General features: G+C 45.2%; 2 protein-coding genes across 3 annotated transcripts; one reads left to right on the forward strand and one right to left on the reverse strand.

Moving 5' to 3' along the window:
- The first annotated feature begins 6 nt into the window (after positions 1 to 6).
- On the forward strand, positions 7 to 7,133 carry CCNDBP1 (cyclin D1 binding protein 1). Of its 2 annotated transcripts, XM_086760518.1 has the most exons (11): positions 7 to 173; positions 257 to 316; positions 1,133 to 1,212; positions 1,862 to 1,943; positions 2,382 to 2,478; positions 3,656 to 3,729; positions 4,033 to 4,109; positions 4,576 to 4,829; positions 5,247 to 5,307; positions 6,312 to 6,358; positions 6,740 to 7,133. In XM_086760518.1, exons 1-11 carry the CDS (start codon positions 107 to 109, stop codon positions 6,846 to 6,848), a joined length of 1,008 nt encoding a protein of 335 aa, XP_086616644.1. In that variant the 5' UTR covers positions 7 to 106; the 3' UTR covers positions 6,849 to 7,133. The 2 variants fall into 2 exon arrangements, with proteins under 2 accessions (XP_086616644.1, XP_086616645.1); XM_086760519.1 differs by lacking the exon at positions 4,033 to 4,109 and having other exon boundaries at positions 4,559 to 4,829.
- A 980-nt stretch (positions 7,134 to 8,113) lies between these two features.
- EPB42 (erythrocyte membrane protein band 4.2) lies at positions 8,114 to 18,331 on the reverse strand. Its single transcript, XM_010129073.2, has 13 exons — positions 18,114 to 18,331; positions 16,037 to 16,222; positions 15,113 to 15,343; positions 14,387 to 14,505; positions 13,553 to 13,675; positions 12,971 to 13,148; positions 12,454 to 12,592; positions 11,978 to 12,081; positions 11,427 to 11,669; positions 10,316 to 10,636; positions 9,845 to 10,005; positions 9,281 to 9,414; positions 8,114 to 8,380 (listed from the first exon to the last, which is right to left on the reverse strand). Exons 1-13 carry the CDS (start codon positions 18,121 to 18,123, stop codon positions 8,218 to 8,220), a joined length of 2,112 nt encoding a protein of 703 aa, XP_010127375.2. The 5' UTR covers positions 18,124 to 18,331; the 3' UTR covers positions 8,114 to 8,217.
- Positions 18,332 to 20,082: the final 1,751 nt, after the last annotated feature.

The raw sequence follows: 20,082 nt of genomic DNA on the forward strand, positions 1-20,082 counted from the left end.
TCGCCGGAAGGGGTGGGGCGCCGGCGTTCTGCCCTTACCCGGAAGCGGATGCGACGCGCGGCTGGGGGATGTGAGGCGGGGGGGGGCGCTGGCTGCTGCCGCAGCCATGGAGGCGCGGGAGCCGCTGCGGGACCTGCGGGACGCGCTGCGCGCGGTGCTGGCACGGGTCCGAGGTGGGGGCGGGGGCCGGGCAGGGCAGGGCCGGGCCGGGCCGGGCGGGCTCTCCGCTGGCTGAGGTCTCTCTCTGCCTTTACAGAGGGCGAGCCAGGCGAGGGCCGCGAGCCGTTCGAGCTGCCGCGCTTCTGGGACACCCTAGGTACGGGCAGGGGAGCGGGCGGGGTCGACCGGCGCTGGTCCGCAGGGTAGGGGCCGGGCTGGGGCGGGGCCGGCGCGGGACGGGCCAGGGCGGACGCTTTGGGCTGTGGAGCGGGCGGATGTCCGCGGCGCCGGTGCGTGGCCGGGCTCTGACTTGCAGGCGAGATCCCTGGCAGGTCTGCAGCGGGGCTTTTGCGCTTGCCCTTCCCTCCAGGGTGCTGGTCTTGGCGGAGCACCGGCTGGTATTGAGCAATTGTCACAACTGGATTTTTAAAGTCTTTGGTCTTCGTTAAAGCTGCACAGCACGTTCTGGTGAAGGTGTCACAGACCAGGACTCGGAGTGTGGTTGAAGATATGACTACCAGCTGAGTAACAGAACTAGGACAAAAGCAGATGTAGGACACGTGCAACATGTAGCAGAAATACACCATGGAATTTTTATTTTTCTGTAGTGGGATTTAGTACAGACTTGAAAAATCATAGAATAGTTTGTGAGGCAAGGGACTTTCAAAGCCCATCCAGTCCAACCCCCTGCAAGAAGCAGGGACATCTCCAACCAGATCAGGTTGCTCAGAGCCCCGTCCAACCTGGCCTGGAATGTTTCCAGGGATGGGGCTTCCACCACCTCTCTGGGCAACCTGGGCCAGTGCTCCACCACCCTCAGTGTAAAATGTACTTTTATTGCTTGGAAGGAAGAAATGGTAATCAAGCAGCAGGGCAAAGTAGCATCAGAAATGTTGCTCGTCTAGCTGCTCTGCTCTTTTATCTTTTACCCAAGTTACTTTTTATTCTTTTGCTCCCACTGAATCCTTTCTAGTTCAGACATTCAAAGTAACATCACAGGAAGCTACAAAGCTGAGTCTGGCATTCTCGGGGCCTCCGCTGACTTCTGCAGAGGTAAGTGAAAGCCCCCATAGACTGCAAAAGTGCAGTGCATGCGACAAGTTTCAGGTATCTCATGGTTCACTTGACTAAAACAAAGTCATTTGATTCAGCGCAAACAAGTGATGTCAGTATGGGCTGTGCATCATAGAGTGTGTTAATTCAATTCAAGAATTGCCCAGAGAACTAATTTCTGTAAGTTAGGGAGACATACTGGACAGAAGTGTTCTTGCATTCTTTCCTTTAACATCTACAGCTGGTTGCTGGTAGAGGCAGGTTGTTGGACAATGCAGACCTTAGATCTAACAAAGGATATCTGATATTTTTGCTGTTAATTGAGAGAAGTTTATCACACTTTTGTTTAGAGGAGAAAAAAAAAAAAAGACCTCTGGTTTAGAATAATGATCAAAGCTACATCTTCTTCTCTGATGGAGAGAGGGTGTGAACAAGGCGTGTTTTGTGACCAAATAATGAGGCAGCTTATGATGTATACAGCTTGCTTGCTGTATCTTCTTGTGCTGTGTTTGTTTCTCAAGCAAGATGGCCATTACTGTGCTTCCCTTTTCTCAAAGCAATCTGAATGTAAGTGATTGCATATGAGACCTTCTAAATGTGGTGCAGCATGCACTACTCACGGTTAATCCTTTTGCCTGTCCATTTCCAGGATTGCCGGAAGGTGAGCGAAGATGTCCAAAATGCCATTCTTGCAGTTGCCACGGTGTACTACTGGCTCCCCAAGGGCCAAGGTGAGATACTGACAGCAGGGCAGTGCCCAGTATATAGGGCGGTGGTACTTTTACCCCTATATAAAGAAACACAGTATTTCAGAGCCTAATATGAGGTCTGACATCTGCAGGAAGGCAGGCTAGCATGAGCAGGGAGTCCCATTGTCAGCTGTTCTGTAGACTTGCAACGTTTGAGTCAGCCGCTTGCCTGTCTACTGCTGCAGATTTCCATCTGTGAAAGAGTGATAATGTGGAAAGTTGTATAGTTGATTGAGCATTCATATTTATAAAGTGTGTAGATTCTTGTCCAAAGTCCTTTTGGAACTGGGAACTTAATACCTGTAACTTCATTTATGCAGTGTATCTATGCAAATGGAACAGTCTGTGTTCATCTTTAGCAGTTGCTTTCTGTCGATGCTGACTTTGTAGCAACTTTCTTGCTTTCTCAATCTCAACCAGGTACTACTCTTCGGAAGATGGTACGAGATGCTACCACTGAAGTAGTGGAGGGAATGATCCAACTCACAGAAATAATTCTCAGTGCTCCATTGGAGAGGTAGTAATTTTCCATTAAAAAAAAAGGAAGAAAGAGTCCCAAGTGTACTTGTTACAAAGCAGCAAATGCAGACTGCTTCCTAAGGGAAAGAGGGAGGCAGAAGGAGAACATTGTTAGGCAGGAAGAGGCAGTGGTCTCATCAGCAAAGGCCCTGTCCCCTGGTGTCTGAGTGAGCAGAGCAGTGCTGGTGGGGGTAGTGAAATTCAGTTGAGAGTCCAGATCGTCAGACAAGCCCCTAGCAATGAAGTCAAGCTGTAATGTCAGGGCAGCAAGTCAGGATCAGGTCCAGAGAGAGTAACCAGCATCAGACACCATCCAGTGATTGCCCAGTACGTCCATTACAATGAGCTGAATAAATCAGTGGGTCAGGATCTAGGTCAGATTCAAGGAGTTATGAGACTGGGTGCCAGCATCACTGCTACACAGCTCTGATGTAGCACAAACAGGGCCAGTGAAAGAACCTCGGGGTGAAAGCATCTCCTAGGGTAAGGAAGGGGTTGGCCCTCACTTCTAGCTTTCTTCACAGTACCTCCTGTCAGCAAAGGAGCTTACCTTGTACTTAACCAGCTAAACTCTTCAGTTGAGCCAACCGAACTCCTAGGAGGGTGGCCCTGACAGTACCCTCTTGTCCCAGTGACTGAGTCAGGTGCTTTTGCCTTCACGGAAAATAGATATTTGTCCTGTCTGTGGCAAGGAAAGATTCTGGCAGCAGGATTTCCATGAAGGTGCTGGATAGCATTTGCACTGTTTGGCAGCTCTTGCCCTTGGAGTGAACTGTCTTATGCAATCATTGCACAGCTTTATAAAGCTAGGTATTGGACCACTATGGACCGCTTCCTCTCTTTATGGATTACATGCCACTGCCCTTAGGCAGAGGTCAGCAATCTCTAATACAGACTTCTGATTTGTGTAGGTTCTGAACAATAAATAATATGCCTAAGCACCTTGGGAGGCCTTTGGAAAAGGCTCCCGCTTCTTGTTCCAATGGATAATGAAATTCTGTAGGAGCCAGCACTTCTTGCTTTACACAAACATGGGATACTAGTGACAAGCTGATTGGTGACATCTTTCCAGTGGAGCTTCTACTAGTGTGCATCATCTTTCGTGCAGAAAATAAAAACATAGTCCATCAGAGTGGTGTTATTGAGTCTAACTTTGGGACTTTGCTTTGTTTCAGCTTGTCTCAGGAACAGCTTATATCAACTGGTGGTGTGTGGGAGGCATGTGAGCAGGTGTCCAACCTGCCACGAGGTGAGTATTGTGTATGCAGAACAACAGAACTAGGATGTGTTATCTTGGAATATCAATAGCCCTTGCAAGGGACATTCTAGCTAGGACAGTGAAGGCTCACTCATTCTGCAAAACCTGACTTTTTGAAATGCATAAGCTTGGAAGCCAGGCTAGATTCTTTGCGTGGCAGCAAGGCAGCTCTGAGGTGTGCAAAAAGTTTGATCCTATAATCTCAAGATCTAATAATTGCAAACTTAGATGAACATTGTTACAAGCTGATTTGAATCAGTGCAGTGCCACAGTTTTCATCCTTTTGCTTTGCAGATAACCAGGCAGCAGTCGCATCAGCTTTGGCTGTGTGTCTAGGTGTGGTCAAGGATGCTCTGGAGGAGATGGAACATGTAAGGAAGCCTCTAAGCCTTTGAGGAACCTGCAGTGATGATTCAGTGATGGAATACAGGGATTGCTTTATATACAGGCTTTGATTTAAATTTGTTCTGAGATGAGCTAGGTTACTGTATTATGCCTGCATTGTAATTGTTTTTTTTAAACTCAAGCCTGGTTTACTTTATATAAGGTTTCCATAAAGCCATGTCCTGAATTGCAGGGGAGGTGGCAGGGCAGTTTAGGTTGATGCAAGAATTACACTATTTGCCATCTTGCTGTTTGCTCTGTTGGAGTGGAAGATTAGTTTTTCCTAATTTGGTCCTGCTAGGATTAATCAGAATATGGCAACTGAGATGCTGATTGGAGAGAGATTCCTCCATAAATTATTTGTATGGTTTCTAGATTATGCTTTTCCTTTCCTTCTGGGTATTGTTGGAATTGATGTTAGGCTCTGGGTTTTCAGTGCATCTGTGTTCTCAGGCTCTGGTAGAAGGGCAAGACCCCTACAGTGACATCATGGAAGATGAAGAGCTGGGCTTTCGGGGCAACAGAGATACATATTGGTCAGAGGCTGACCGGAAGCTGCTTAGCTCCTGCATGGGATTAATGAAGGCGTCTAAAGCTTGCCTGAAGAAGGTCTTGGGTGTAGTGAAGGCTTATGGCAAAGCTGATTCTCCAGAGCAGATCGCTCAGCTGGATGATCTTGCAGACATTGCTAATGAGATCAGTCCAAGGTAAGCAGGTCTCTCCCTGTGCTGCTTTTTGCTCCAGAGCAGTTCCTGCCTTTCTTGAGATCTAGTGAACGGATTAGGAAAACCTTTATGATATTGAAGCTTTGAGCGGGTGGTAGAAGCAGATGTGGTGGGAAGACTAGTATGGCATAGGCTGTTGAGAGTTGTGCAGATTAGGAGAGGAACATATATTGCAGCTTGGGGTGGAGTTAGCTGCAGCCATCTCTCACTCTAAGGTGAGAGTGACACATAGATGTCTGGGAAAGCAGTGAGAAGCATTGCATGGTATGACTGACGTTGTCTCCTTGTCATACACTGCCATTCCTGACTTACATTCAGGGTAGATGTAGGCTTTGACCAGAATCCATGAGTTGTGCTTTCAGGGCCTTTCTTCCATTGCTCCCCTCTTTTCTATTCTAGTGTTGATGAGCTGGCACTGAGCATGTATCCACCTATGAACCAGCTGGCTGTGCGACTCAATGTGAGTATCTGCAGCCTGCATGCGGGTCTACTCACATGGCTATAGAGAAGGGGAACAAATCAAATTGGAGGGATTATGTGACTGTCAGGGAGAAGTGGGTGCTAGTGATTGTCTCAGTAACAGGTTCTTAGGGATGAAGAGTCCCCTTTGGTTCTTGCACACTTAGCTTCCTTCAGGTGGAAATGCATTCCTCATCTTTACTTCTTCAGGGAGGAGTATGGCTACTCGAGCTTTGGCTCTGAACTATATTCCATAGAGACATCCAATGACAGTACCTCAGGAAAGTGAGGTCTAAGGCTGTTGTACTGCATGTCTACTTTCTTCCTTGGGTAATATAGATTTGCTCAAATAAAGTTATCTAAATTAAAAATTCTCACTGTGAGCATGATTAAGCACTGAAACAAGCTGCTCAGAGAAGCAGTGGAATCTCTGTCTTTGGCAATACTGAAAACTTGACTGGGTCAGGCACTGAGCAACCTGACTGAACTTTGAAGTGGGCCTTGTTTTGAGCAGGAGATTGTACTAGATGACTTCCAGGGGTCTCTTCCATAATAAATTAAGTACTTATCTTCTCATATTTTAAATGTTTTCTTCTTAATTCTCGTTTCATGCCTTCGGCCAGTGGCTTGATTTTAGGGTGTTAAAAAAAAAAAGTATTACTTAATATCAAATTTCATTACAGTCATTCACTTCATGCCTTAGTATCAGTTACCAGTTTCTAATAGGCTTATCTTTTTAAAGAAAAAAGCATTTTGATGTATGCTTTAAAAAACAGCCTGTCTTTATTTTCACCTGTCCCAGCCAGCAGTAGGTTGGGAGTGTATTCCAACCTACCTGCCCACAGCATGGCGGTGATAGATAGCCTCTGCATGAGGATCTGTGGCAGTTTTACTCATTCTTGGCTCTGTTAGGCATTCCTGCACGCCCTCTTTCTTTTCCAGTACTGCTGAGCCCCCTTTCTTTCCATGTTTGGCTCACTTTATTTCCCTTTTGTTTTTTTCTAGGCTGCTAAGTTGGCCTCAGTACTAAAGAAAGTCTTAGAGATTGCAAAGTGAGTATGAGTTACAGTTTTATAACTGTGTGCTCCCTGCTATGAAGGTTGATATCTTTCTACCTCCTGTCAAAGATGACTCATTTCTAGACAGTAGATGCTGGCATTTTGGAATAATTATGATGTTATCCCATCACAAAGGAGTAAGAAAAGGATGACAGGGATGCAAGTGGTTCCCACTGAAGACACACACATATATGTTAAGGTTTGGGACTAGAGACATGGGTGTGAGTTCATCCTTGCTCAAAGCACTCTGGGGCTATAGCAGTCCTGGTTTAATGCTGTGGTAATTCCGCACTTCACAATACCCCTATGTTGTCTGGATGCATAGGTGTAAGACACCCAGGAGGCTTTCCTAATTAATTTCTTCCACTTTTGCAGGACAAGCCATGTATGTCCACCATCAGAGGAAGGCTGGGTGCAGTTTCTAACTGGTGCAGTAGATCACAACATGAACAAAATCAAGAACTTCACACAGGGTCAACTTTAGCTCTTCCATGTCTACATGTGTTGCTGCCACTGGCTCTGGCATATGCTTCTCCAGTGAGTCTCGCTGTTCTGCAGCTACTGGGAGAATTATGAGAACAATGTTTTTAGGAGAGAACTTGGTAAAACTTTCCCAGGAAGTTGCTCTTTGCCATTGCAGAATGTGTCGTTTTTCTTGGATTCCTGGGATGGTGCAATGCTGCATCTTAATGCTGTGAATGTGCCCCATTCTTCAGATGTTACTACTACTATGGGGTTCAAAGAACAATAAAATATTGCTAGATTTGCATGAGTGGCTTTATCTGTTTTCAGGTGGCAGAGGATATGTACAGAAGGAAAGGGTCTTGCTTCTTTTGCAAGCAGCCCAATGAACCATTAAAAAAACCATTAAAATAGGCAGCACTGCTGCTATTTCTTGTCTAACCTTAGAGAAGTGAACTATCTTTCTCTTCTCTATTTCCTCAGAAAGGAGTAGAAAATATTACTTTACCAACGCCAAGGATCTGTAGGGGGATAAGATTGTACCTCTAGAGAAATGCTACATCTATCATCACTTTAAAGTTCTAGGACCTCCTTTTTTTGCCATGGGTAGGGAAAAATGACTAAGCAGTGGTGGGTTCAACACATATGCGTGGTGAGAAATGCAGCATCTGCTTGAGTATTGTCTTGGTTCCAGCTAGGACAGAGTTAATTTTTGCTGGAGCTGGGAGAGGAGCCGGAGCTTGTGGCAGGGTGGCACCTGTGGCCTGAGGACACAGCTGCAATAGTTTACCAATTAGCCAACAGCTGGGATAGCTTACCAAAATCAGCCAAGAGGATATTGGATACCATGTGACATCATGCTCAGTATATAAAGTGAGGACGGCAGTGGGGCAATGTTTTTTCACTACCTGGGAGTGAGCTGAGCATCAGGATTCACTGTGAGTTATTGTACTCGGAATTGTGTGCTTAGTATGTTCTGTTACTTTTTTTTTTTTCCACCTGTCTGTTTTATCTTCCTTTGTTGTTCTGTTAAACAGTTTTTATCCCAACTCATGAGTTCTGCCTGTCTTTTTCTCCTGATTCTCCTCCCTGTCCCACTGCAGCACTGGGGAGGAGGGGAGGGAGTGAGTGAATGGCCGTGTGGTATTTTAGTTGCCAAGCAGAGCTAAACCACAATGAGCATTTAGCCCATCTTTGTCATAGTAAGGCTCAACTTAGTAAACTAGAGAGTGGGCATAATGACAGATGGGACAGAGTAGAGTTTGTACAAATAATCAAAGTCAGACATGGTTTGAAGTATAGCTTTAATTAAACTGTTAACATCTATGCCTACCTAAAATCAGGGCACAGACCATGACCACTCTTTTGTAAACAGGATGGCAGGACCTGTTCTAAGTAGACCATGAGGTGGCTGCAATGTTGATAGTTTTATAGCTTTTCAGGTTCTGGACTTGAAGGCAGGTAAGATGTGCAGTGAGTCTTCTGGGCCCTGCTTGGGTGGGAGTGAACAGGATTTGCAGGTGTTGAATGCTTTTAGGTTGCACAGAGTCCAACCTGAAAGGCAAGAAGGGATACAGGAAGTGGACCTCTTTGCATTTCTAGTTCCCAGGGCCCAGGAGATGCATTTGCTAGACACGAGTGTGGTTTCAGAAAAAGGAAAGAAAAAAATAGAAGGTGGCTAGCAGTTACCTAAGCTACCATGAGTAGCTTTGGAGGGAGATGTGATAGGAAGGTTGAACTCCCAATGGAGGCATCTAAGGTTACTTTGTCCTAATGCAGCTTCTTGAGAGAAATGTGGGGTTGTTTTTCATGTGAAGGAGAGCATGCCTTTTTGGATTACTGTTGGCTGAGTCAGGTTTGCCTGGTTCTTCAGTATCGAAGGGGAAGACAGTGTTAAAATTGTATCCAGGGACTGTCCTTACTGCTGACGGTAAGTAATGAGTGGAAAGATATGTTGCAAACAGCATAATTTTACCCCACTTATGAATGTCCAAGTGGCTAGCTAAAAAGCAATTGATTTCTCAACAGCAAATAATTTCTAAATTTCATAGCTCATTTCAGTGACCTATAACTGTTGTCTTAGTTAACGTGTATTTCTGTCCAAGTCTTGTGGTACTTCTCTTGTTACCCTTTTTGCTGTCAGGGAGGTTTCCTTCTGCTGTCTAGGCCTGTGGGGTTGAAGCTTTCACAAATGTCATGCTGGCTTCAACTTATGTATTACACATCTATTGAAAGTTCTGTTATCTAGCTTTTATCCTTTTCAGTGTGAAAATCTTCTGTATTATCTGTAAATAAAGAGTGGAATGTCTGGGGCTTTCATGCTGTAGCAGTTTCTTCCTGCCACATTTTGCCAGCTTATTTTTGGGGGGAGCCTGTCCTGTGCAAGGATTTCTCTAGCTTGTAGTGTGTCTCTTTTTCCATTTACCGTTCTTGGATCAATCAGTTTGCACTTACTTGTACCTCCTTTGTCTGTAAATGAGCCCTCGCCCTGCAACCACTATCACACACTTCTCCAGGGGCTCATTGAGAGGGTTCCAGAGGCTGATCTTTGCTGTGCTTGGCTGATATTGTACCACGTTTTCTGGAAACTGTTGAAAGAAGGAAATTAACTGAATCTCAGAGAAGGAAAGATATTCTTATATGATGAAAGGAAGATAAGTGACTTTTTTTTTTGTGCCAGAGATCTCAGCCTGAGCTGCTGGTTGTCAGAAGAGGGGCAGCTTACTTTCTTCTCAACTACAGTTTTCTGCTGTAGTTTTCTTCTGCAGCCTCTGATTCCTGGACTGGCAAGTGAGTTAGGAGTCATCGGGATTTCCTTATTCTCACACACAAACGAGGTAGAAGTGTGGGTACTATGTACAAGCATGGCACAACTCGCCTTTCCCAAACTGATGTCTCAGTGCTTTGAAAGAAGACACTGTGAGGAGAGCCGCTCAACCCAGCAGAATTTTTTGCTGTTTATGACTAAGAAAGCTGTTTTCTCACTACTGCAGTAACAGAATGATAGACTGATCTAACCTCAATAGTGAGAGGGGGATTGCAAATGCTGATCTCTTCCTGTGCAAAGTGTATGTTGGAGGAGTCATCGTCTCTCAGTGTGGCAGTCAGCCTAAGCAGATGGTTCTCTCCCAACTCTTTTCTGTAGCATGAGTAAGGCACAAAGACCTGCAGGTTGTTAGCTGGAATACAGAGTGGTGAAATACAGTTGATAATGCAGATAAGTACAGTCAGGTCTTAGCCTGCATGGCACCTAGGAGTGTTTAGCACTCAACATTGCACTAAAAACTGCAGCATTCAAAGCTCAAGTGATCCCAACTGGATCTGCAGATTCAAAATCTCTAAGGTGATGTTGCCAAAGTGTTTAATTTCAGTTGCCTACAATCAACTATTCAGCCAGCCTTTTGTAAACTTACGGCTAAGTGCATTTTTCCTGAAGTGAGGCGGGGGGGTGGAAGACTCTTCTAGCCATGTACCCAGTAGGGTTCTTACCTTCATGGCCTTTGAGGATAAAATGAAACTCTTCCTTCCAAACCTGGGTAACAGGCACACCATTATAATGTAGAGACTGGGCCCCAGCTACCAGGTGAGTAGCCTTTTCTTCACCACTGTGGTTAAACACTTCAATGGAAAGTGGAACATCTTGTCCCAGTAGCAGAGAACTCTCCGGCTGAAGGTGGATGAAACGATTAACTGACTCTTCAAGGGCAGTAGGAGTGGAGCTAAACTGTGTTTCACTGTTGCTGCTGGTTGTCTCAAGTTTCTTTATCTTTCTGTAGGCTTTGTCACGTACTTTTTTTTCCTGAAGAGAACCTGTCACGAAAAAGGGAGCACATATCTTAGTATTCTTTCCTTTTTACTAGTGTGAAGCAGTAAATGCATTGACTTATCCTGGCAGTACTGTACATAACTATTTCTAAGATCATAGAGAGATATCCTGTTGTGCTTCTGGTTGGAGTAGTTCGAGAATTTCAGCTGATACGGCATTCACTGGATGTACCTGAAAGATTCTACTTGGAAAGATTTGTCATAGTTTTTAAAGCACTTTGGTGTTAACACCTGTCAGAGTAAAAGAGGCAGCTGCCGCTGTAGCTAGGGCACAGTACTCTGTTCTCTTGTGAGGGACTGCAAGCCAAGGAGACAATATGCCATGTGCTGAGACAGTAGGGTTGGATCAGGGAAACAACAAGGGGGAGCTACTTTTTGAGGGAGGGAATTAGACAATATTTGGGAGCACAACAGTCCTTTTCAGAAAGTTGGAGTCTGAAATCCATCTTTATATATTACAGGGGTAAAGGAGGTGAATGTACAAAGTGTACATGTAACAGAAATTAGGAACAAAGGTTTTCCTGGCAGAAAAGTGGCTGGTGAAGAAAGGCCTAACCTTCAGGAGAGGTGGTTAATGTAATTAAGCAGGATGAAGTTTGGGATATGACCTGTGCTTTGATTCTCTAGATAGCAGGAGTAAGGTGTTCTTGTGCCATTTGGGAAGGGGAGCGTAGGAAGAAATGGTGGATGGCCCTAATGCTCTGTTACGGCTCTGCTCTCTAGTCCTTTACTCTACTTGTAAGGGAATGTGCTCAGCCACTTGTCAACTCCTTACCTTCAGGATACTTGTAGTTGTGTGTGATATCTTCACAGCGTTCAGTGCCCACACTCTTGGTGCTGATGTTGTTGCCAGTGTACTTTGTGCCACCCAGAGCTGGCTTCAGGGTGTCATCTGTTTTTTGTATCCAAACCTGGCACTTGGCATTGATGGCAGCAAAGAAGTAGCAGACATCATAATCAACTTCTGTGTCGCCTTCCTTGATGGCATGAACAGGGGCTGGCCCACAGAAGGATGGACCTGAAGAGAAAGTGTGGCCCACTTAAGATTCAGATGGTTTACCAACTAAATTCATGCCTAGTTTAAACCTGTGTTGGGAGAGGTATCTAGTTTAGGAGGACAGCAGGGAGCAGTGCTGTGATAGACCTCTTAGAGCTACACAAGCTGCACAAACCAAACAGAAGAATGATGATTTAGTGCTTAAAGTCAACAGGGTCCTTCTGCGTCCTTCCATTGGAAGCTGGAGAAGGGAAGAACAGTGAACTACTTTACTGGCTCCTCGCTCCACGTCCTGCGCCCCTCCGCCAAGCATGTCTTTGATATTTTACCTTTGCTTTTTTCCTGGCAGGTGGCATCCAGTGCCTGCCACCCACTGTACTCTGGTAGCAAGTCTGCTCGAGCCATCCAGCATTCGTTCCAAACGTGGAATGTCCTGCAAGAGACCACATCACGTGCTATACCAAGGGACTGAGCCCTGAGGTACTGTAAAGTTTTAGCCAAACCACAGCCAATTAATGCTCCTTTGAAAGAGCTCAGTGCATGTTGAAGACAGCGGAGACCATGTTTTTTGGTATAAGTGGAGTTTCTCCAGCTGGACTGGACTATTATTCTTCCTATGTGGGCCCTAGTAATAGTAATAGGGCACTCTTCAGTTTAAGTTGTGGCAATTTCTCAAGAACAGGTCATGTAGACCTCAGCTGAACTGTCTCCTGCAGATCTTTACCTCTTTCTCTTTCACCCCCATCACTTGCTCGATCCAGGTGTTGTCTGAAATTCTTGCTTGGGCCCTGCCATGTTTTCTTACCAGACACAAGCACTCTTGTCTTGTGTAAGCAGTGTCCCATCTTCATCATAGTATTCATCCACGCTCAGGCTGCTGTTAGTGTTGTGAGCCCATGTAAAGCCTGTGACCACTCTGGTAGGAATTCCCAGGCACCTCAGAACTGTACAGAAGAAAGACCTATGAATCAGTTGTATATCCTGCCCTAAGGGTGCCTCTGCTGATAAATGTAGAGCTTTTTTTGATGCAAGGCCTATTGGGAATGGCACCAGGCCTGCTGTTTGGACTTTGCAAGAGGCAGTGCCCCCTCAGGAAATAAGCTATCATCGGTGTATTCAGTGAATCGTGTGTACTGACACTTTTTATCTCAAGGCTAGTGATGCTGAGTGTTGATGGGGAAACTGAGGATCTGCCTTTCACCTAAAGATAAAAGGTTATGTTATTGGGATCTGCGTTAATCTAGTAATTTAAGCATATGGTAGAGGTTCTGCACACCAAATAAGGCTTTGCTCAGTGCAAAAGTCTTTGACCACCACTGTACCTGAACACATGACTGCAGCAAACACCCAGCACTGCCCATAGCGGACAGGCTTGCATTGCGATGCAAGCCACTGCCGGAGGATGGGGCTGCTTCCCAGCCACTTGGAAGGGGATGTCCCATTACAGTGTTGTCCGGTTCCATATTCTGTCAGGATTCCTCTAAACTCATCACAGTTCAGCTGCAAGGAAGGAGGAGAGAAAGGTGGATTAAGGAATTGCCTTTCTTTGCTAGGTATACACCTCATCCTCTTTGATGAAGCTACTGTTAAGGCAGATGAAACCAAAAGCATTTTTTGTGCAAAGCATGAAGGTCATGGCTGAGCAGAACAGGTGCAACAGTCTCCACTGAGCTTTGTTCTGTGAGTGTATTGTCACTGCTAAGAAACTCCTGCAGTACTACTTGTCTCCTGCAGGAATATTGTGAGGGGCTGGAGATGGGCAGGAGGTGTTGTTTGGAACAGCTCTGGGCAGGCTTCCTCTTTGGTCAGTGAGTTGCATTAAACTGGGATTGAGAAGATGCTAGCCTTTGCTCTGCATTCAGGTCTTCTCTGCTGGGGTCAGGGCTGCTGTCTGCTCCTCTTACCATGGCAGCAACTGTGCGACAGATGTAAATAGGATTCTTGCGCTGAGTGTGATCCTTGTTCCGTTGATGGCGTTCGCCTACGTCCAGCAGTGTAAAGCAGATGTCAACAATATCCTCCTCAAACTGAAACAAGAACACGTCATTTCAGGAAATTTGGCCTGAACGTTTGTTCTCTGGAGTCCCTGGAATGGCTTGTAACTGTGCAGATTATTTCTCCCTTTCTGCTGATAGTCTTATATAAATGGTCTGTGGAGGAGAGCTCCAGGCAGAGATTTGGAGGGGAAGCACAACATCCTAAAGGCAGACCTATAGCTTTATTGAGGCATGGTGGGCGATGCATTAGCATGATACTATATCCCCTGATTGAGGGAAATTGATGCTTTTCTGGAAAGCTCTATAGGTTGGCACAGAGGTACTTTTATGATCTGGTGGCACTGAAGTGGAACAAGATCCCATTCTAATAATTGGCTGTGTCGAATGGCCTTGGGCAAACTACGTGTCCTCACTTTAACTATAAAATAGAGATGGTATTACTAAGCTCTGTTAAATGTTTTTATATCTGTTGATGAAAGGAAGACACACAAAGCCCAGATACAGATCAATATATTTCTTCATAGAGGACAGCCTGGGAAGGTAGCTAAAACTGCATGGACTGGGGTATGTGGTCCCTGTTCTCCTGCACAGTCTTAGACAAAGACAGTGAGTGCAGAGAGTAAGTTCTTTCATCAAAGCCACAGTATGTCAATGAATAGCATCCTGTACACACAGGAGATATGTACCCTTCCTGTGCTGGTGGCTATAACAGAGTGCAGACGTATTGGGCCTCTTGCTTACCTGACTAAAGTCCCAGGGTTGTGCTAGGACTGCATTTTCAATCCCCCAGTAGATGACACCCTCTTGGTTCAAAATGTACTCCTGCCGCTGTGCCTCATTAGCCAAGAACACCTCATCATCTAGATTAGAAGAAAACAGCATCAGGAAGCAAGCATTCCTGGTCTCAGATGCACTTGCATCTCTCTTAGATCAGTAGACTCCACTGCACTCCAGGAACTTTGGCAATTCCTGGTGTTCTGCCCTGGAAAAATATTGTCCTTGTCTGATTCTGAATCAGACAGGAAAGAAGAATTTCCTTGTGATTTCTGTTTCCTTATTCAGAAAAGTCCCTCCAGACCTAGGCTATTGTACTAGCTAGCTCTTTTACTCTCCTGATTGCTGACCTCTCTATTCCTAGGAGGGATACTGTGGTCTTAATCAGACCAATTGCAATATTGACTCATCTTAAAATCTTTATTATAGGGAACGCTATCAAACATGTTTTCCTTAGCAGGAGGACAGGGCTCTTACAGTCAAGTATTCCAGGAACAGGGCAGGAGCGCTGAGGCAGGTAGGTTTGAGCTTTTAGTAGCCCCTACCTCCTTCCTGAGGTGCTGTGAGGAGCAGGGCAGGAGTGGCAAGGGAGCTCTAGGTGAGTCAGCCTCCATGGAGGCAGAGTGCGAGAGCCCAAAAGCTGTTTTTGTGAAGTGACTGATCCCAGCCTGCCTTTCTGTTCTGACCACGTACCTTGACACCAGGGGTTAAAGAGAAGGGTGAAGTTGCCCAGGAGACAGTGAGACTTGGAGGCATGTAAAAGCAGAGCGTACTGGCCAATGGGAGCATTGGCAGGCGTGTTCACAGAGATGGTCCACAAGCATGGGTCCTGTTCTTCCAGTGCTGCACTCCACTGTTTTTGGTCTCCCAGGCTGGAGATGGGAAATTCAGTCTGGGTTCCATCTGCTTTGGAAGGATGTGATCCTGCAGCCAAAGAGATCTGGTTGTGTCTGTTCCTGACATGCATCCTCGCCCCAAGCAGATTGCAGGGACCTTGCCTGCATCTGGAGCCATAGATCTCCTTTCTTGTGAGAGAGTCTTGACCCTTTAGCAACTTTTGCCTAGTTGAATCTTCCTAAGGTTAGTACTGCACTCAGACTTCCATGTTTGAAAGTGTGATGTGTATTTCATAGATGAGTAGAAACTAGGAACAGCTAGAATGATCCAGCAGACCTGCTACTCCTGCAATTCAGTGTCTTGTAGCAAAAGTCACAGCCAAATGCTCAGATTATGGTAAAACAAGCTGGGGCTGAATGCTACTGGCCTTCTCAGGGGTCTCATGAGAAAACACTGTAACAGAACACATCTGTAACAGGCTAGCTAAGTTTAAACATTTCTAAACCAAAAGCCAGGAGAGATCTGGCGAATACTTTCAAATCATAGAATTGTGAACCTCCATTGGTTGTTCTACTGCGGTGTCTCTTTGTGAAAGAAATCTAGTTTTGACCCTGCAGTCCCAGCAGCAGGAGACTCGACTCTACCTTAGATAAACAGTTCACTGGCCTCACTTCTAAATGTGGGCACCTCTGTGCAGCTCTGGAGATGGCTTTTGCCACCAGCTCTGTTCTTCAGGTGGGTGGAAGACCAGAGCTCTGATAGGTATGGTAAGGATGTTACCTGTCTGTACTATGAGGGAGGTCCTCTTCAGCTGCTGCAGGTAGCTGTGTATTGGAGCTGAGAAGCTCACGGTGATAGTGAATGGCTGACCCCGTCTCACCATAAGCCTTTCAGTGCTGATTTCTTCTGTGTGGTGGTTATTGTTGTTCATTGTGATCTTGAAATCACATTTTTTGATGCTCAGACCTGTAGTGTGAGAGGATATAGTTTGGGGCTGTGAGCTGCCTGCAGTCGGCTCCTAGTCCACATCCTGAGATGCGCAAACACTGATCATGTGTTTCTCCACTCAGGTAGTGCCCTGCTGTCTTTAAGACTTTGTACCCAGTAACTATAAGGGCCTTCACTTTGAGCTTTGATTGTTCTGGTGTCAAGTGGCTAATGAGCTGCCTTTGCTTATACCTTAGCATCATTTAGTTAACCAAATGATTATGCAAAAGCTCCTTCCTTCCCAAGAAAGGATGTGGAACAGACCAGAGCATTCAAATGATACAGATGTTGTGGTTAGCATACACTGTGACTACATTTGGAATCTTACTCTGTGTACCCAAGGGCATTGATGGCACTCAAAGCAGCATCTCCCCACATTAATACATGGTTGAAACTGTGCACAGGAGACCAGCTATTACACCTCACTTGCAATGTGGGTGCAAGCTCTTTCAGCAGTTACTGCACTATGTATGTCTGTATGCATCAAAGACCAGCAGCTGATGCAAACTTCACTGCTGGTTCAAATGCAATATGGCTGTGTAGTCTTGGAACTATGCTGGATTACAGCAAATCAAACACCAATTGTTCCTTCTTTGCACCACATTAGCTGGCAATCTCACACCGAGAACTGCAGGAGACAGAAGATCTCCTACTGTCTCCTACACATGCGTCATACACATCACACATGCTTCTGTCCAGCACTACAAGAGAGAAAAGAGTTGTCTCAACTTTGAGCACCTAGTTCGGTGCTCACGGGTTGTAGTGTGATTGCTTTTCTTCTGATTTTTGTGGTGGGGTTACTCTTTCTAGACTTCTTGCTGACAAGCAGGTAACACCCTCGTTTTTCTCAGCCTTAAGATCATCTTACTTATTTCTTCAGCTCCCAACTCATTATTAAGATCCTTGAACCTGTGGGTTGTAACTGCTGCCCCTTATATGATACATCCTATCACCTACCCTCTCTTGCTGATCCAGGCTCCTCCCTTTGCTATAAAAAAAAAAAAAATCCACAGAGCATTCTCCTGCTATCTAAAGCCATTGCTCCTGTACTAAAGCCACAATTACTACATTTTGCAGTTTTCATTGGTCTGCTCTCTCCTTATGTCAAATTTGCCTTGGCCTTTGCATTGATACCTTCTTCCATTACTGTTGTCCCTTCTGTGTTTGTTGTGGGAGTTCCAGTGGGTTGTGTGCTCTGTTTCTTTCTTCCCATACAAATTTTGCCACGCACTGTTTTCAGTGAACAATTCTGGTCTAGCTTTCAAATCCCTTTATGGCTGTCCCAGTTCAGAGTCCTGCACCAGTTCAAACCTTACAGAGCCAGCCCTGACCTCGTATATTTTCTTCTCTGTGATGAAGATGTCCTGGCTATCTTATAGACTGGCGAGTCATAGGCAGTCTGGCTCCCTCTCCTTCATATGACTCTTCGAGGGTCTTATTGTCGCTTTCTTCTGGGTTGCTTGGAACCTGGACTCTCTCCTTGCTCAAGTGGCTAAAACACTTAGTAATCTGTCTGCTTCAGTTTTGTAGTCTGGCTTACCTCCCCTCACCCCCTGCCTTCTATCCCCTGTGTTAAGGGTAACTCTGTTGCCTTTGGTTCCAAAATACTATGTCTGCCTTAGCTGCCTCTTTCTGCTTCTCTCAAACTCCTCTTAGGCATTGACACCAGCTTTTGTTTACTGCCCCTTTTTGTGCAGTCCTCCACGCAAATTGAACTCCTGTAGCCTTTAGAGCATTTCCTTGGCTCCTGCCCTGTAAGGAGCTCACCTCTTCCACAAGCCTCATGAACACTGTCTTGGAGCAGGGACAGTTACTTTTCCTGACAGGCAACTGCAAATGCTTGTGAGTAACCAAAGTGAATTTTGCTTACCTTGACCCATGTCTGGTTCCCTGTACTGTGAAAGTCTTCAGCTCGTGCTTGCTCTGGTGCGCAATGGCTCTTTCCTTCAGCTTTCTTTAAAAATTACCCGCTTGCAAAATTGTTTGTTCAATTTCCTTATACAGGGTGGGATGTCATGTTGCAACCTCTCCTTCAGCTTATCTTGCTGGCCTGCTGTGCAGAAGTTGAGGACTCTCTTATCTCTCAGACCACACTAAAGAGCAGAAAGGAGTGACAACTTCTACTTACAGATGAGGTTAAATTCCAGGATATGAAGCCTTTGAAGACAGGCAGTGACAATTTCTTCAAAGAGCTATGCATTGGAGACCACAGAGTAGGAAATGCAAATCTTAACTTGGCTCAACTCAATGCACAGAATTCAATTCAAATATAAGTGTTGAAGTGCTGCTCTCCAACATTGTCCCTAAGCTACTTGGATCCTAAAGCCTTCAAGGAGTGTAAAAAAAAAAAAAAAAAAAAAGGCAATATATCCATTGCCCTTGTGCCTATTTCAAAAAAGTGAAACCACTTCAAAAGAAGGAAGCCTGTTAAAAGCAATGACTAAAAAAAGTAGCATTTCTGAGCATAATGCAGACTGTTTAAAAATACCACACTGGAGACTTGGACTAAATACATTCTTAAAGTTGCTGTAGTGTAAAAGGAAAGTTACTGCATTGATAAGTAATTGGTCAAAAGACAGGAAATAAGACAGTAGAAAAATAATTTTCACTGTGGAATGAGTTGCCAGTAGTTTTGCAGAAATCCATGATCTTCCACAAATCGATGAATAATTTGAGAAGCTGGTAAAAAGGCATAAGGTGACAAAGCTTTTTAGTTATTTTGAGTAGAAAAGATGAGGGAGGCAGCTTTGGAGAAGTTGTAGTAGAATCTGAAGATATTGAATGACTGGGCCCTAAAATAGGAAGTAGAGATCAGCGTAGGCACAAACATGATAGGAAAAAGGGACCCATATCTTTCTTAAGCCGTGGCGCATTCAGGGGTAGTTGTAGCCATTTCAGAATGAGATTTGGATTTGTACTAGGTAACTTGCACAATATGGTCCAGTGAGCTCAGTGTTTTTCTTAGTATTTGCACGTTAAACTTTACAATTGCTTGCTTATATGTGTCATTTAAGCTAAATATGAACTCCCTTAGTTTTAGTTGTTTACAGCGTAGCCTTAATTGCATAGATTCACTTTCACAGAATCATAGAATGGCTGAGGTTTGAGGTTTCTTGTCCAACTCCTGGCACAAGAAGGACCATCTAGAGCCGATTGCCTAGGACCTTGTCCAGATGGCTTTTTTAATATCTCCAAGGATGGAGACTCCGCAGCCTCTCTAGGCATCCTGTGCCAGTGCTCAGTCACCCTCACAGTGAAAAAGTGTTTCCTGATGTTCAGAGGGAACCTCCTGTGTTTCCGTTTATGCCCATTGCCTCTGGTCCTGACACTGGGCACCCTGAAAAGAGCCTGGCTTTGTCCTCTTTTCACCCTCCCTTTGAGTATTTATATCCATGGATAAGATCCTCCCCAAGTCCTCTGTAGGCTGAACAGTCCCAGCTCTGCCAGCCTTTCCTCATACGTGAGGTGCTTCAGTCTCTTCATCATCTTCTTGGCCCTTTGCTGGCCTCTCTCCAGTATGTCCATGTCTCCCTTGTGCTGGTGAGCCCGGCACTGGGCACGGAACTCCAGGTGTGGCCTCACCAGTGCTGGACAAAGGGGAGGGATCTTCCTCCCTTGACCTGCTGGCAATACTTTACCTAATGCACCCTAGGACATCATTAACCTTCTTTGCAGCAAGGGCACATTGCTGCTTTATGTAAGCTTGGACCTGTAATAGGAAGCATGGAGGTCACTAGATGTGCAGAAATTGGGAAACACTAAATATGAGTACACTGGGGAGATTTTCTAGAAAATTATGTGAGTTTATTGTAAACATACGTTTTTAGTGTCAATTTTGT

This window comes from Chlamydotis macqueenii, chromosome 16 (genome assembly GCF_036417535.1).
Source record: "Chlamydotis macqueenii isolate bChlMac1 chromosome 16, bChlMac1.mat, whole genome shotgun sequence".
Lineage (NCBI taxonomy): Eukaryota > Metazoa > Chordata > Aves > Otidiformes > Otididae > Chlamydotis > Chlamydotis macqueenii.